This window comes from Vidua chalybeata, chromosome 5, assembly GCF_026979565.1.
Source record: "Vidua chalybeata isolate OUT-0048 chromosome 5, bVidCha1 merged haplotype, whole genome shotgun sequence".
NCBI classification, from domain to species: domain Eukaryota; kingdom Metazoa; phylum Chordata; class Aves; order Passeriformes; family Viduidae; genus Vidua; species Vidua chalybeata.
Genome location: NC_071534.1, coordinates 62,407,475 through 62,423,646, shown reverse-complemented (window position 1 = coordinate 62,423,646; position 16,172 = coordinate 62,407,475). Strand labels below are relative to the sequence as shown.

The 16,172-nt window shown below is 35.5% G+C and overlaps 1 protein-coding gene across 1 annotated transcript in view; it reads left to right on the top strand.

The window, feature by feature from the left end:
* HGF (hepatocyte growth factor) overlaps positions 1-15,588 on the top strand; it is a 48,046-nt gene extending 32,458 nt beyond the window's left edge. The window contains exons 10-19 of the mRNA XM_053943560.1: positions 689-816; positions 2,197-2,299; positions 4,267-4,406; positions 6,437-6,475; positions 6,946-7,042; positions 9,772-9,846; positions 10,442-10,588; positions 11,239-11,345; positions 13,206-13,351; positions 15,418-15,588. Coding sequence (XP_053799535.1) covers positions 689-816; positions 2,197-2,299; positions 4,267-4,406; positions 6,437-6,475; positions 6,946-7,042; positions 9,772-9,846; positions 10,442-10,588; positions 11,239-11,345; positions 13,206-13,351; positions 15,418-15,588 — 1,153 coding nt within the window. The remainder of the gene's footprint in view (positions 1-688; positions 817-2,196; positions 2,300-4,266; positions 4,407-6,436; positions 6,476-6,945; positions 7,043-9,771; positions 9,847-10,441; positions 10,589-11,238; positions 11,346-13,205; positions 13,352-15,417) is intronic.
* The last annotated feature ends 584 nt before the right edge of the window (positions 15,589-16,172 follow it).

The window sequence follows — 16,172 nt, the reverse complement described above, 5'->3', positions numbered from 1 at the left end:
TAGTCTGTTATCAGTAAGTGCTGCAGATGTAAAAAATACAGTGAAATATGGAGATGCACAGAACATGGCAACAATTGTCAGGAGACAGGGAAATAAAACTTACATTTAAGAGGTTTGAATATTTCATGCAAGCTGTAAAAGACATTTAAAGATTTTCCCTTGTGACTAACTTTTACTGTAAAGGTAACAGCTGTATAGAATTTTGACATACACTTTTTTTTTTTTATTTTCCACAATTCAGCTTTTTAAATAAGTTACTGATAGTCTAAAACACTCTGTTTCTCCAAACTCAGCAGAACCATTCAAAGTACAGGGAGTTTTAAGCACTTTGGTAATGTTTGTATTTAAAAGCACTTCTAATATATTGCAGGTGTATCCAATGTCAGTTGCATGCAAATTTTGAAGGGGGATCCTGAATGAAAATATTGTTAATCTTCAAATGAAATCTTATATCCCATCAAAACCTATATCTGCTAAAAATGAATTTCCACAAACATATTCCTATTACAATTATTATTTTTTTTCTGTACACTGCACTTTTACTCCTCATCTCCTTGCACTTGACACTGATCAGTAACACAGAGACCTGAATGAGCCTGTATTTCTGTTAATCCATGACAAAAAACAATGGACCACATTGGTGGGTTTAGGTTATCCCTGCTGCGAGCTAACATATTTATTTTTACAGGGATTTGAGGGAGAACTACTGCCGAAATCCAGATGGATCTGAATCACCCTGGTGCTTTACCACTGACCCAAACATCCGTATTGGTTATTGCTCCCAGATTCCTAAGTGTGATGTATCAAATGAACAAGGTAACAGAGGAAAGGGTGATAACATGATTTTAAGTGAATGCCATACTGTTCCAAATATCAAGTAGACAGCCTTGAAAACTGGAGAAGTTGTGTCTGTATTACACCTGTGTAATTCTGCTTTGGCTTTATTGGCATGCTTGGGGTTCCTTGTGGTGTAAATGAGATTCCTTTCTCATTTTAATTTGTAATTCCAGCAGGGAAAGCTGCAGCAAAGATTTTATTGGACATGATTTTTAGACAAGGCCTGTCTATGTATCTGCTCTACTGTTGTCACCTTTTGAAAGGCCTTTTTCCACACCTGAGATGATTTCCTTGGTTCACAATCTTCTAATAATTGCATATCAGGCTACCAAAAGCAATTTTATTTTCTTGCAAATACCTGGTCTAGAAGGGATTGATCCTCCAGTTCTTACCTACCTCTGCCTGTGAGGTTCATTCTGAGTCTCCATGCAAATGTTTTTCCTGTGAGGTTTTGGTATTACTGTAAGGAGTAATGTTGCATCCTGAATGGATGTCAATCACAGCATAAACTGAGGCTAAGACCTCAGACCTATAACCCTACATCAGGCTGCATTAATGTCTCCATCTTTAATTTTTAGCCAATGTTACTGTAAATTTTAAAAAGTTGCAGTTGCAAGACTTATGTCAGAGAAAGGATTAAACTTTTGCATTCATTTTGTGTTTCTTGTAAAGTATCAATTATCAAAAAGTAAAAATACTGATGAATATGAAATTAAGAGCTTTATGCAAAATGTCTTTATAGTACTGATAATTTTAAACAATTCTCTTGAAAAGTCTCAAAAAGGCTTGTGATAAAAGCTTATGAATTAAACATGACTTCTGCTGGAGCGAACAGGCAAGTTTTTGAATTACATTAAAATTAAAGTCATGATGATTTTTTGATTTTGCTGAAGTACTTAAGTCTAGAATTATATACTGTTGCCAATATCTCAAAATGACACAAAGCTAAACCGAATGCTTATTTTTTTGTGGAGGGAGGAATAAGGGACCATTTATTCTTGGTTTTGTATAAACTAGCTTCTGACAACTTTTAGGATATTCTGTGCGACCCTTCTAAATTAATCATAAACCAACTATTTATGAAAGAAATTTTCCAAGTCCATGTAAGTAAGACAAAATTTAAAATACTGCTGTGTTGGGAATGAAGGTCTCAAACAGGAGCTTATATATGTAAATTTGAAAACTATTTTCCATTTTTCTTCTGATCTGATTTATGCAATTGACTGATTAATAGTGTATAGCATTTGCTTAAAAGAACACTTGTCTTTAATGATTTGGATTATTGATGGACAGGAAGAGGTTTTTTCTTAATGTTGCACAATCACCCTCCACTTTTTTGTCTCATCATTCTTTCTTCAGATTGTTATCGAGGCAATGGCAAGAGTTACATGGGGAATCTATCCAAGACAAGATTTGGGCTAACTTGCTCCACATGGGACAAAAATATTGAAGATTTACGTAGGTGTGTGCATATAAACAAAAAGAGATGGTTCAGTGAGTCCTGAATAAATACTGCCTCCAGATGGCAACTCTTTTTTGTCTGCATTGATTCTAAAGTAGCCCCTTATGCTCTGGAGCTTTTAATACCTTTGTTTTCCTAACCTTTATGTTTCTTTGGGTTTTTTGGTGGTTTTTTTTTTGGGTTTTTTTTTGGTTTTTTTTGTGTGTGTGTTTAAATATATTTCACAACATGACTTTTTTTCAGGCTAACCAGTAATTGCAGGCTTTGGGATGTTTCTTAGTGTTTAATATACTGGCCTATTTTACCCCATCCTTGTCCTTGAAAGTTTGGTAAAGTGAGAGTATATCAGAAATGAGAGGAAATGGTTGTCTCATCAGCCCCATTTCATAGCTCATGCTGCTTCAAGGAGGAGATTGGACTTGAAACCACCTAATGTCCCTTGCAGCTTGCAATTGACTCTTTAGTCTATGATCTAGTGACACTGATGACAAATGCAAATAAAAGGACATGCAATTTTTGTTGTTTATCATTATTTGGCTTCATATTCAAGTAGTAGAAATGGCAAATTAATTTATTTGTTGAAGTAAAATGAATTATATTGTAATTTTTACAGGGATTTGAGGGAGAACTACTGCCGAAATCCAGATGGATCTGAATCACCCTGGTGCTACTATATATAGCACATATATATATATATATATATATATATATATATATATATGCGCTATATATAGCACGTAAGGGACTATATATAGACTATATAAAGACTATATATCACATAAGGGATTCATAAAATGTTTTGCTGTGTATGAGATATCACACACACTAGTAAATAGCTTCTCCTTCATTTTCCTTCAGTTTCTAAAGCTGATGCAAATGTGTCAATATTACCTTTGGTACTTGTTGTAGAGTGACAGTGCTGAACATATAAGCCATTGTCCTTTGGAGGGACTGTGTAGGTTAGGAAGTCAGCCTTTGGGGAAGCTGTGTTGCAAAAGGTAGACTTCAGTGGCCCTGTCTGGTATCATCAGCTGGACTACATGTGTTTCTTCCCACAGATGGTGAGAGAGAGGATACATATTCCAGTATGCTGCCCATGGAAGGGAAGCAGAGGTTTAAGCTCATGCTGTCTGAGAAGCATGATAAGTCTTAGTTTGCTGTGGCTAAGGCAGTATAAACCTACTGGATGCTTGATGCAATTGCATTCATCTAATAGAGCATAGATCAGCCCACACATTTTCCATCTGGGAATTTCTTTGGGGAGTTATCTGTCTCAATCCAATATTTTTTCTCGTTAAGGGTGTTCTACAGGCAGCATGAGTGGTTGGTTATGGACTGAAGGAGTACTACAGCTGTAAATAAAGAAGCTTGTATCCTTGTCTGTGACAAGCCAAAAATAAACTTCTTCCTCAGCTTCCGATTTTGGCCTCAAAATTTCACCTGCTTCATGTAGGCTTGCAACTTAGGTGACCTATCATTGCAGTTTGTCTGAGCCATTCATCTTTCTCCTTGCCTGCTGCTCATCCTTGCTAACTTTCTTAGTTTGCCTTTCTTTTTGCCTTTGATTCAACTTTGTAGATTCAATGCTCCCTTGTGCTGTTAACCTGCAGGAGAAGGAACCTGTGCTCCACAAAGGGGTCTGTGGGTTTTCTGCTGGCATTATAGACACTCTTCTAATCAGTATAATGATCCCTCTATCTAGAGATTTTAGATTGAGTGGGAGATCTAGAAGCCTCCCAGCTGTCCAGAGGACACAGTGCTTAAAATACCAACCAGAGGAAAGTTGGACCCAGATCCAGAAAATATTTGTGTCTCATCTTCCCTTTGATTTTAACCAGCCCTAAACCCTGACCTGTAGGGTTCTCAATCAGCTAATAATGCAATGTGGAGCAAAGCAACATTTAACCTTTGAAAATTTGGGCTATAGTATAAAGCTTTTCAACACTTTGAATTTTTTTTCCCTGTAGGCATATACAAATATTCAGAGAACCAGATGTTAGTAAACTGAAGAAAAACTATTGCCGCAATCCAGATGATGATTTTCATGGTCCCTGGTGTTACACAGATGATCCTCTTGTGCCCTGGGATTACTGCCCTATTTCTCGATGTGAGTACTTGGCACACCACTGGCATTGTCAGCTGTGCAGTCCTGGTGAAGCCACGGTGTCACATGCCTGTGCACACCTTCCTATTGTCACTTGTGGCTGCAGAAAATGTGTGATTCTATCAAAAATCAATTGTGCGTGACTGAGAAGGAGCAGACAGAAGCTGCTTGTGCAATATATGAACAAGGGGTTCTTTTCCTTGACCAGCTTGGAGATTTCAAGACTTATTTATGCAGCAGGAGCACAAAGGGGCTATTACAGATGGTCAAACATTTTCCAACAGATCTAGCTATTGAATGAGGGCTGGACGGAGACAAAGAATTGTCTAGCGGTCAGAATGCTGGCTGTGGCCTCAAGAAACCCAGGCAGAGTTATCTTCTGGGCTACAGGCTTCAGAGACTCTTTGTGTGATCTGTCTTTGTAATGTTAGGATAACTCACTATATATATGCTGAAGTGTATATGTGCTACAGAGATTAGATTCTGCTTTCGGATGTTTATGGGATGATTTAACTCCCGGCAAGAATTAAGAAAATCATGCCTCCAAAGTTGAATGTTTAAATCTAAATAGCTTAAATAAACAGAATTAAGAATCCTAGGGAATTCAGCAATAAACTGATGACAAGTAGAAAAAGATAGTTTTATGCTGAAAAATGTGCAATTCACATTTATGTTCAAAATCTTTCTCTTTAATTCTTATTTCTAAGTTACTCTGCTGTATGTCCTGGGAGAAAACTTAAATGGTAAATCAGGCTTTTGAATGCATGTCTGTGATCTCTAGAGGTTAAGGATAATGTTACACTCATTCCTAGCGGCAATCTACAGCATTTCCTCATAGCCTGAACTCCAGCATCTCTAAAAAGTGGTATTTGAAGTCTCAGGTGATATTTTGGAATCTATGTGAAGAGTAAACAAAACTGTGCAAAAGGTTATTTGTGTCAATATAAATGAAGAATAGCTGAAGAAATATGCTTTTTGTTCGCTTATTCTGAGTTCATTATTTGGATCTGTGAATTCTTAAAGATGTATTCCCAGTAAACATTTGTAGGGTATCCAGAACTGGTGACTAGTACATTTCTGCAATCAAACACCAGAGTGGGAATATGCCCAGTTTTACAATTGTAACTCGTATGGACTAGTATTACAATACTGTATAAATATATATGCACATTCATACAGTTATACATAGAAACACATGTATGTATGCACACAAATAAATACATATATACACATACAAATATGCATGTGTGTATACATGCACATAGATTTTTTTTTATGGATATAACTGTATCTATATATATGATTATACCTCTGTGTGTGTGTGTGTGTGTCTGTATCTATATATACACACATATTTTCTTAATGATGGAAATCTAGTTGGATGAGACTGTTTAAATTTTCCTTGTGCAAGTTTTCAGTAGTTACCCCTGTACCTCTAGCTAATAATGCTGGGTCACTCTGTATGTGTCACTGAAGGTAAACATTTAGAAACAAGTTTAAGTAAACTTGTTGTAACTATTTTTTTTAAATGGACTAGATGGAAGTACTGAACTCGATTTTGGTAATCATGTTTTGATAAGAATAAGTTTTTGCTGATAGGAACCTAAAATGTCTTTCAAAGTTTCTTTAAGGAATTGAGAATTTCTTTCAGTCTTCTATGGATTTAATCACATGACTTCTATAGTTCCTGAAAGCTTATATAAAAGTGATAACTTAATTTTTCAGTATTTGCTTGTTTGAATGAAACATGTAAATTGAACATGATAGGCAGCCTGATGTCTTCAGGATTCAGACAAGAAGAAAAATGTTTGACATCCCTGCTCCAAAATGTTTCTTTCTTATTTCATTCTATTGACATTCTGCCCCCTTGTTAAGCCTTACTGAATATGCTTTTGCAGTGTACTGAAGAAATCATTGAAGTTTAAAACTTTGTGAACCATTGAAGTTAACAATATGTCATTTGCTGTTGAAATTTATTCCATGTTTAAATGAATTTTAATTTTGTATTATGGCTATCTTGTGTGTCTGTCTAGGTGAAGGTGATACAACTCCTATTACAACCAGCTTGGATGGTAAGTTTGTGTATGGACTGTGCACTGCATGACTATCCTCTAAATCCAGAAATTTCTTTCCAATTGGGAAACAAAATAAAGATTAGTAAAGTTATAAAATCCCACCATACAGACTGAGCAAAATTAATTTTATAAGAGAAGAATGGGGAATATCTTTGTTATATTCCTTTATCTATTCTCACTGTCATGTTTTGTTAGTGGTGAGATTTCGTAATGAGCTTCAATGTTTGCTTTTTAACTATGTAAATCTCAAAAACCTATTTAAATTTATGTATTTTATATTCCCTATGGATATTTAAATAGACCTACTCAGCTTCACTGAAGTAGTTTTGATGGCCTAGAAATATATTTCATTAGCACAGGAAAGTTAATACATAATAAATATTGACCTTCTTGTGGTCCTTATGTGCAACTGTGCAGGTTTCCTACCATTGCTTTTAGTAAAATGTGATCTCTGGACCTGCTTTCAGATACTGCCATTCCTTGTGCCTCAACAAAACATTTGAGAGTTGTAAATGGAATCCCAACACAAACTAACGAAGGATGGGTGGTTAGTTTGACGTACAGGTAATTATCACTTTGATTAGAAGGGCAATACAGCTACTAGGATATTTGTTTTAGAATTGTAGAAAATGTTGAGCTAATAGCAATAAAAGAATATTTCTACATTGCAGTTAAGTTCTGTAAAAGCAGAGAATCAGCATTCCTCTAATGTCTGGCGATGCCTTAGTATTCACTCTGCTAGTGAAATACTTTACATGTTCATTATAGCTAACTTATACACATGAACCTGCAAAGCATTCATAGTGTTCTGCTCTTCCAGTTAGCTACTGCAGACCTTTTCATAACATTGGCTTCACATTCAGCATTAAACTATTTATTTTAGAGACTGTTGGAAAAAAATTGAATTTCAGATCAGTATTTTCACTTTGATGGCAGAGCATTTAGTTGTGAAGTGTAGGATTCAGTATTTATACCTGTGTCAAATTAAGCTTTCTCCTATGTCATTACATACAATTAAAATTTATTTGGTATTTAAAAAAAAAATAATTATGAGCTATAAGGAAATCCTTTTAATTCTGTAAAACAAGACCCTGACAAGTACAACTTGTGTATAACACATGTATTATATTATGGCAGATCATTGCTGCTGTGTAAAAGCCAGAACACAGAATGGCTGTTTCCTATGCTTTTTACTCTGGTTCATAACTCATCAGCTGGAAGTGTGAATCATTAATTTATAACAGGATATATCTCATGCATCAGCCCTGGTTCTTTTCTCAAGAAAAAAAAAAGTTTAAAAAAACATCTTTTGTCTGCTGGGCCAGACTAAAGGGAAGATCAATTCTATTAGCTTATGATTCATCATCTAATTTAAAACTATGTTCTAAAAGAGGTATTAAATGAAAAATGGAAGTAAAGGAAAAGATAAAAAAATACATTCTCTAGATCTCTTCATTGCTAGAGAAGTTAGTGCAGGGGGGCGGGTTCTTCCCATCCCTATAACTTTTGCATCATATGAGGTCCACCAGATCTCGACCTTTTTGGGAGTGCATCAGATGGTTCAGAAAGACATTCCTAGAGGAAGATCACTATATTCCTAGACTAAGTAACAAATAGGCAGGCTAAACCACTCCCTGGAAAGGTTAATCTTTGCACTGTTTTAAAAGTAGCCTTGATATCTGATGAACTTTTAGGCAGGTAAGGTAAATACATCTGGGTATCTAAAATTGAAATAGCTATTGTTAGGGTAGTTGAACCTGGATTTTCTGCTACGTAATAATATTCCATGAAACATGAGTGCTTAAATGATAGCAGATCCTTTTATGAATAAGGGATTCCTGGAATACTCCAGCAGCAAAATATATTTTGAAGTATTACATGCGGGCATAAAAATGTAGTTTTATTTTGTATTGTTACCAAGGAAGCAAATAGAATATTGTCTGAAACAAAATCTTAATGACAACTGATCTTTCTGCAAGAAAGCCTAACCATACACTCAAAAATGGAATTGCTGTGTCTGAATGGTGAAGGCCCAGTGAAACTTAGAAACTATTCATATTTCATAACTAAAGCCCAGCTTTAAATCTTAAATTGATCAATGAAATTTTCTTGTATATCCAATTCAGATTCTGTAATTAAATGCATTTAAGTGTATTTAAATGGATTTCATCTGCTTTGTGGAACCAGCTCTAAATTTGCCCTATATATGAGTGAAGAATTGACCTTTCTATGTATATTAATGAATCTTCTAAAACAGATGATGAAATTCTGTATAAAACAATAAGTGATACAAACTTAACATGGAGGAACATAGCTATTCTCCCAACTGTGATATTTTTATAATACAAAAGCTAGAACCTATATTTTAAAAGACTCCAGCCTTTTGGACCAGATATTTTGCTCCTCAATCAAAATATGATTAAAAAAAAAAAAAAAGTCAAAGCTCTGTGTTATCCTGCTGTCTGTGAACTCCATATATAGTCTGGTATACATCCAGTAGTTCTTTGCAAAGCTCTGAACATTTGTGTGATTTGAATTTATAAATTGTGAGATTTTAAGCTTTTCCCAAATTGCTGACAATTCTGATTCACTTTCCAATGAGCTATAGAAAATAAATGTGATTTTGGAGTCACAAAGAAGGAAACTAATTAATCTACATTCCACAGTAATTTTTTTTTAAAGAACTGTCATGCTTAATTGCTTTAATTTTACTTGATATATTATGCTTCAGGTTTTCTATAATCACATGTAGGATGTCATACACTGCAGATTGTTTCCAACTGAAGTATGTGGGGACACAAATCTCTTAGGACTTGTAATCAAATAGGAACTCTCCACCTTGAGGTCAATGCTTTGAATAATACTTACATGAATAATGACCAAATGTTGTTTACATCTGGTGGCAGTCTGGGGACTTGCTTGAAAGTTTCAATCCAGTTCCTGTTACAAAGAATTGGCCCTTTTTTTTTTTTTTTTTTTTTTTTAATTTTAAATTAGGTGTCTTATTACAAATTCAGCTTTGAAACCACTAAATGAACAGAGTAACTGAATTTGTCTTTCTTTCTGTTTTTTTGCACATTGGAGTAAAGCTCTGCAAAGTCATGTTACTCTAAGTGTTGAAACTGTAGAGCAAAGGGACAGAGACAAGTTTTTGAATATTGTCAGTCTGCCACTTTTCACCAGCAAACGTGTGGGGAGCAAAACACTCTTTAAACTTTTTAACTATGTAGAAACTAATATTAGTGGTTTTGGAGATTTTAAAAATCTTTTTTCCTTTTCTTTTTTTCCTCCAGGAATAAGCATATCTGTGGTGGTACTTTGATTAAAGAAGAGTGGGTTCTTACAGCAAGGCAGTGTTTCCCTTCTCGGTACAGTAGTCTGGAACTTTGCAATATTAAAATCCATCTATTTTCGGGAACTTATCAGCACAATGCTTTTTCAACTTGAATGCAGCAGTTTTTCCTCCTGTTTGGCTTTAACACTGCTTTTCTGATATAAAAGGCCTGTGGGACCTTGCTATTTTCTGTTATTATTGCTGTAAATCTAAATAGCCCTGGCTATTTTACATAGAAGCATAAATAGATTTTCCAAGTGTCATAGTTAGACAATTGCCTCTTTATGAGAATAATCTCATGCTTCTGATTAACTGGACAAAATAAAAGAGAAAACTCGGGTAAATCTAGAAAAGTTCAAAGGTTCATACTGTCCAAGGATTTAAATGTTTGGATACTGTTATGAAGAATCAAATAGATTTTAGTAACAGTTAAAGATAAAATTATGTAATGGCTTCAGGCCAAAACCTTACATCCAAGCATGTTGATTTTGGAATAGCAGTTGGCAGCATGAAGCCATTTCTGCTAAGGAGCATTAGTTAAGATCTTCCAGCATAATCATATCAAGCAGAGTTTTTTAGTTATTTTATTATACAGTCAGCAAAATTATAACCAACTTTGCCTCATTTAGGTACAAAGATTTGAAAGACTACAAAGCCTGGCTTGGAGTCCATAATATCAAAGGAAAGGGAGAGGAGAAGCGCAAACAAGTCCGGAACATCTCCCAGTTGGTATATGGCCCCACAGGGTCAGATTTGGTCTTACTGAAACTTAGCAGGTTAGTAGGTGTTATTGTGAATTCCAGCATTTTCATCTGCTGGATGAGATTCTTCCTAAATGAGATTTGCAAGTTCATTGCTCTAGTATTTCCAGTACTACAGATGCTGTCTCCATGGGGTAAAGTTCCAACTAATGCAGGTCCATCAATGTTACTCAGAAAACAGATGTTACTGCTGTGAAATCATACCTACATTATTCTTCCTGTTAACCGTGTTTAAGTTAGGAGATTTAAAGAAAACTCACTGAGTACCCACATGGACTAGTATATGGTTTTAATTTGTAGAATAAGCACCAGATTGTAGCTCAGATCCTTGTGTATATACAAGCTTTCAAAATTTCTGTGTATGAACAAACGTATATATCCAAATGAAATGCCATCACTACTTACTTTTAAGATTAAAACCCAAGTTAAATAGCATAAAAGTGGTGACAGCATTTCAAGGATTTTTTGACAGTTGGCAGCTGTAGTACAAAAAATAGGTAGAAGAATCCATCACATTCTTCAGAAACAGAAAATGAAAGGAAAAGAATTGGCACAGTTTTAAATTGCTGTGGTCTATAATAGACTTAATGTAAGTTAAAACACAGTTGAGAAATTTAAGTAAAATCCATTATATATATATATAATATATATTTTCTTCTTTTCAGACCTGCTATATTGACAAATTTTGTAGAAATAATCCGATTGCCCATTTCTGGATGTACCATTCCAGAGAAGACCAGCTGCAGTGTTTATGGATGGGGATACACTGGATGTAAGAAACTATTTTTAAAAACTAAATGAATACGTTGACAACTTACTTCCTCTTGTCATTATAGGTGAGGCTGCGGGTATGGCCTGATGCCACGGTTGTCCAACACTTCTTATTAAAAAATAGAGTTGTTTTCTTTTTCTAATTTTGTAAATCTCTGAGCCTTTTATCCAACTTAATTTAATATGAATTATTTTCCACTGTCCATTTTTGTTGTTGTTTCAGGGACAGGCAAAATGATTCAAATATTTCAAGAAGTGAATTAGAGAAAAATACCAATTTGCATGTTAAACAAAAATAGCAAAATTGCTCTGCAGAATGTTAACAGTGCTTTTTGACAAATCTTTGTTCATCTACTTGAGCAGTCTCTTTCTGTTATCCAAAGCAGGACCCTGTGGGAAAACTAATACAGAAACATGTAATCAAAGACTTTATTAGCATACACAATAACAGTGAACTAGGGATGCACAGACAAACCTAAGTCTGGCATTTCCTAACTTTTGAGTTCTTCACTTTGCAACCTTTCTAATGTTTATTAAACACAGTTTTGTGTGAAGAAAATACAAATATGTGGGAGAACAGACATTTATTTAGTCTAGTAAATGCTATATCTGGCTAATTATGTGTTGATAAAAAGTTAATAGCTGCCAGTTGACAATAATTACTCCAATATTTACTGTGTTTAAATGTTGTTTTGCCACAGACCCTGAGTAAGCAGCAGCAATATACTCACACTGCCCTGGAAGCAGAGCAGAAGCTAGGCTAGAATTCTGAGGCTGTCTTCCTCATAGCCACTACTCTGCCATTTCTTTGTGGGTGGCAATTAATCTGTACCAGCCCTCTCCCAAATGACTGCCTTTGATGTTCCCAGCATGTCCATATTAGCCATCCTCTGGGGGCATCGGCTGTCTGGGGGACAGGGACATCAGGCTGGAGCACAGCACAGCATCACAGGAAAGCTTAGTTTAAGAGAACTGATAAGGAATTTGCAATGTTGTGGAGTTATGTAATACAGTAAATACATAACATCTGTCATCCAAGGACTTTGTACTATATTTTTTGCACTACTTTATATAATCCTCACAGAATCCCGGTCAGGGAAGGAAGAAGTGTTACATCCATTTTTTTAAAGAAAACAGGACAATAAGTCAGTGGAGGGCAAGCTTGGCGTTTTCTTTTGATGGCTGTGCAGAGAATGGGCAGGTCCAGACCTATTATTTATCTTTGCAGCTTGTACAGGCTTGTCTTTCGACATGTAGAACAAGAGTAAGCTCCACAGGGCTCCTGCTTCCTGACCTTCACACTGATGAATGGAGATTGCACAAGGCTGTGGCTCTGCCCTTGCAGGCACAAAGTCATTCAGGGTAGCTGAGCCAGCACAGATTGAGAAAAACTCCACTCTGTATTTTTCAAGTCACACGTCCTTCCCTAGGCCATGGCAGGCACTGTTACACATTAACTCGTGTTTAAGGCAGGGAGTAGGATCCTCTCTCTACTGATGGAAGTGATGACATTTTCAGGCTCTTTTTCTGATTTCTTTGATGACTGGGCAATCTAGTGGTGAGCTGTAGAGTGAGTCCAGTTACACAGCCCTTTATTCTAGTACTAAAAAACTTATCCAGATATTCTCAGATAACTAACAGACATGAAAACCAAACAAATGTCTGGCAAATCCCATTTTCAGAAAATATATGAAATCCAAAATACAAAAAGCATGATAACAGTGGGGATAGACAAAAACATGAGTTTTAGAGAGAAAGTACAATAACTGAAATTACATGAATAAGTTTATGTAGACTGTATCTTGAAACACTTTTTTTCCCCTAAAATACAATAAAATTTTTATTTTCTTTTCAATTGTAGTAGTCAACTATGATGGCCTTCTCCAAGTAGCAAACCTGTTTATTTTGGGAAATGAGAAATGCAACCAATATCTCAAAGGGAAGATTACTGTGAATGAGTCTGAAATCTGTGCTGTGGCTGAAACCATAGGTGCTGGGCCTTGTGAGGTAAATATTGCATTTCATAATAAATTTTTAGGACCCTGGCTATTTCTTTCCCAAAAAATAAGTTACTGGAGGTTTTTTTATAATTATTCTCATTGTACTAAACTTTTTCATTGGAAAATGATTTATGTTACAAGTCTTCTGTTTTATATCAGAGTGCAGAAATTACTTTGATTTCACTGTGCTACCACACCATTGAAAGATTTACAGGAATCAAATACTAAAACACTTCACTAGACTAGACAAACTTGTGTTCTGTATACTAAGGACAAAGGTGGGCTCTCTGGTAGCAATAGCTGTGTGTTTTGATTGAGCAAATTTACCTCCATATATTTAGATGAGGTGTTACATGCAAAATACACAGCAGTCAGTACTCAACAGAGGTGATAAAGTTATGAAGGAAGGAGAAAGATCCAAAAATGTGCTGACGTTTTTTATGAGTCAGAAGGCTGGAGCATTTTGGTCTCCTGAGCCTGAGCAACATATTGATGAGGACAGAAGCACTACTTCAGTGATTATATAGTTTGGTACAGTTGTTTTGCTTAGCACTAGTTTTGATGATGGAGAAAAGACATCTGAGGAGAAAAACTGTAAATAATTTATTACAGGAAGATATAATTTTTTTTAATGGAAAATCTGACTGAGGATATCTAGAAGGAGGGAAGTCATGAACATTATTAAGTATTTATTATCTGAAATAGGATTGTTGATTTCCTAATACCAACATAAACCGTGTAGTAAAATTTTCCTTACTCAAGGGTAGGGAAACCATGGGGAACAGAGGTCATCTTCATAAAGCTGAGGCCTCTTCCATTTGTTATTAATAATCTATGGGATCATTTTTTGTTGCAAAGTATTTTCTTCAAAAGAAAATGTTTAATTGTAATTGAGGTCTTAGACTTGTCAAGGTTTATAAATGAAACATCTGCATGGGAGTCTGCTGGGGATCCTGCACTTTGTTTTCCCCTTCAAGAAGAAATGGAATTAATTAATATTAGCAATCAGTCTTAATCTCTGAGCAGTTTCCTGTTCCCTAAGTTCTCCTTTGAAGCTACTTTCCTCAGCAGTGAACAGGCAGAGGAGCAAAATCAGATTGGCAGGTGAAACTCTACTCCTGAAAGTGTTTTATGGGCAGCTCTGATGGCTCTGACATAGTTCATTGTTCATTTGGGAACTAGTTTGCCGTCAGTCAAAAAAAATCCCAAACCAAATAAAGGTCAAGCATTGTTGTTTCTCTGGTGATCCAGAAAGAATGCAGTGCTAATTGTCAGCTTTCATTTTTTGAGACAATAACTCATGGTCTGATATGAGAATTTGCTGTCTAGTTTTGCAGCAAGTTTGCAGGGTCCAGTCTACCTTTAACCTGGATAGAAACTGCAGCATCTATCTTCAAGTACCAGATCTGTGTGATTGTATCTATCCATTTCAGTGGATCATACTCCAAATTTTCACAGAATTCAAAAACTAGCGTAGAGGTGTCTCATTCATTCAGAATAACAAAAAATATCATTTTAACAAGTTATGTCTCAAAACAATGCTTAAAAAAAGTATTACCTTTTTGTTATGTTTGTTATTCCCCCTGCCTATTAGTACATACAGATTCTCATCCTAGGGCCTTGCAAGATGCTTGACTGAAAGAAAGATATTAACCTGACTTTGTCAGTAGTGTTTGATGAAAAGCCTGTCATCATAACAAAGATGTTTATCTGTCAACTCACATTCTGCTCATCTGGTTTATATTCACATAAAAAATAATAGGCTTGCAGGTAGCTGAAAGAGGTGAATGAAATCTGGTAGTTTGAAGTCATTAGAATGACATGTAAAGACAGATCACAGAGCTTAATTTGCACAGAAAGGAAGAAAAGGTCAGAGGCCAACTCTGACACTGTTTGTCAAAAGTATTGGTTATGAAAAAAAAAGATATTGGAAGTTAGTTTATGTCCTATGGCAAGAACACCATTGCCTGGTGCATCCTGTCATCCCCAAAAGAAACCATTCGGTAGTAGACTGGTGGGAGCTATGTCTTGAAGCATTTTGAGAAGTGACACTCATGTTTATTTTTTTCCTAGCGAGATTATGGCGGTCCTTTGGTTTGTGAACAAAACAGGCTGAAGATAGTAACTGGTGTCATTGTTCCTGGCCGTGGATGTGCAGTTCGAAATCGTCCTGGGATTTTTGTTCGGGTCTCATATTATTCCCGGTGGATTCACAAGATTATGATGACCTACAGAAAACCCTGAAAAAGTCAAGAACTCTCGTTGAAAGATTCTGGACAGCATGTAATTAATGTGTAATGTAAAGATCAACAATTTTTTAAGTACTTGATAGTCAAGTTTGTTGAGCTTCTTTTAATATTTATGGGTGTTTTTGGTGATTTTGTCTATCAGTGTTGTTTTATAAATGTTGAAGTGACTTACAGTATATGCAAGTATGGTGACATATCTCCTGAAGATACTTGAATGGATAAACAATTTTGCAAAGACATTACTGGATGATAAATGGTTTTGTAGAAATAGATCATATGACCTCCTTAATGCTGCTCTTCAGATTATCTTAGGAGAAACAAATTACAGTTCCACTTAACACATCTTATTCTTTCTATGAGCCATATATTTCTCTTCATATATAACAAAAGCCCTACTGAGAAATATATGCATCTGTCCAGGACAGCATTTATGATCATATTTCTCTTTCCCCCTTATAGGAGGTCAAAGATTTCAGTACTTTATTAAAAAATCATATTTTTAGTAAGTAATCTTTTCATTATTGATAGACTTTGACAAGCCTGCCATAAGCAGAGTTCGTAGAAGTCACTACCACTTTC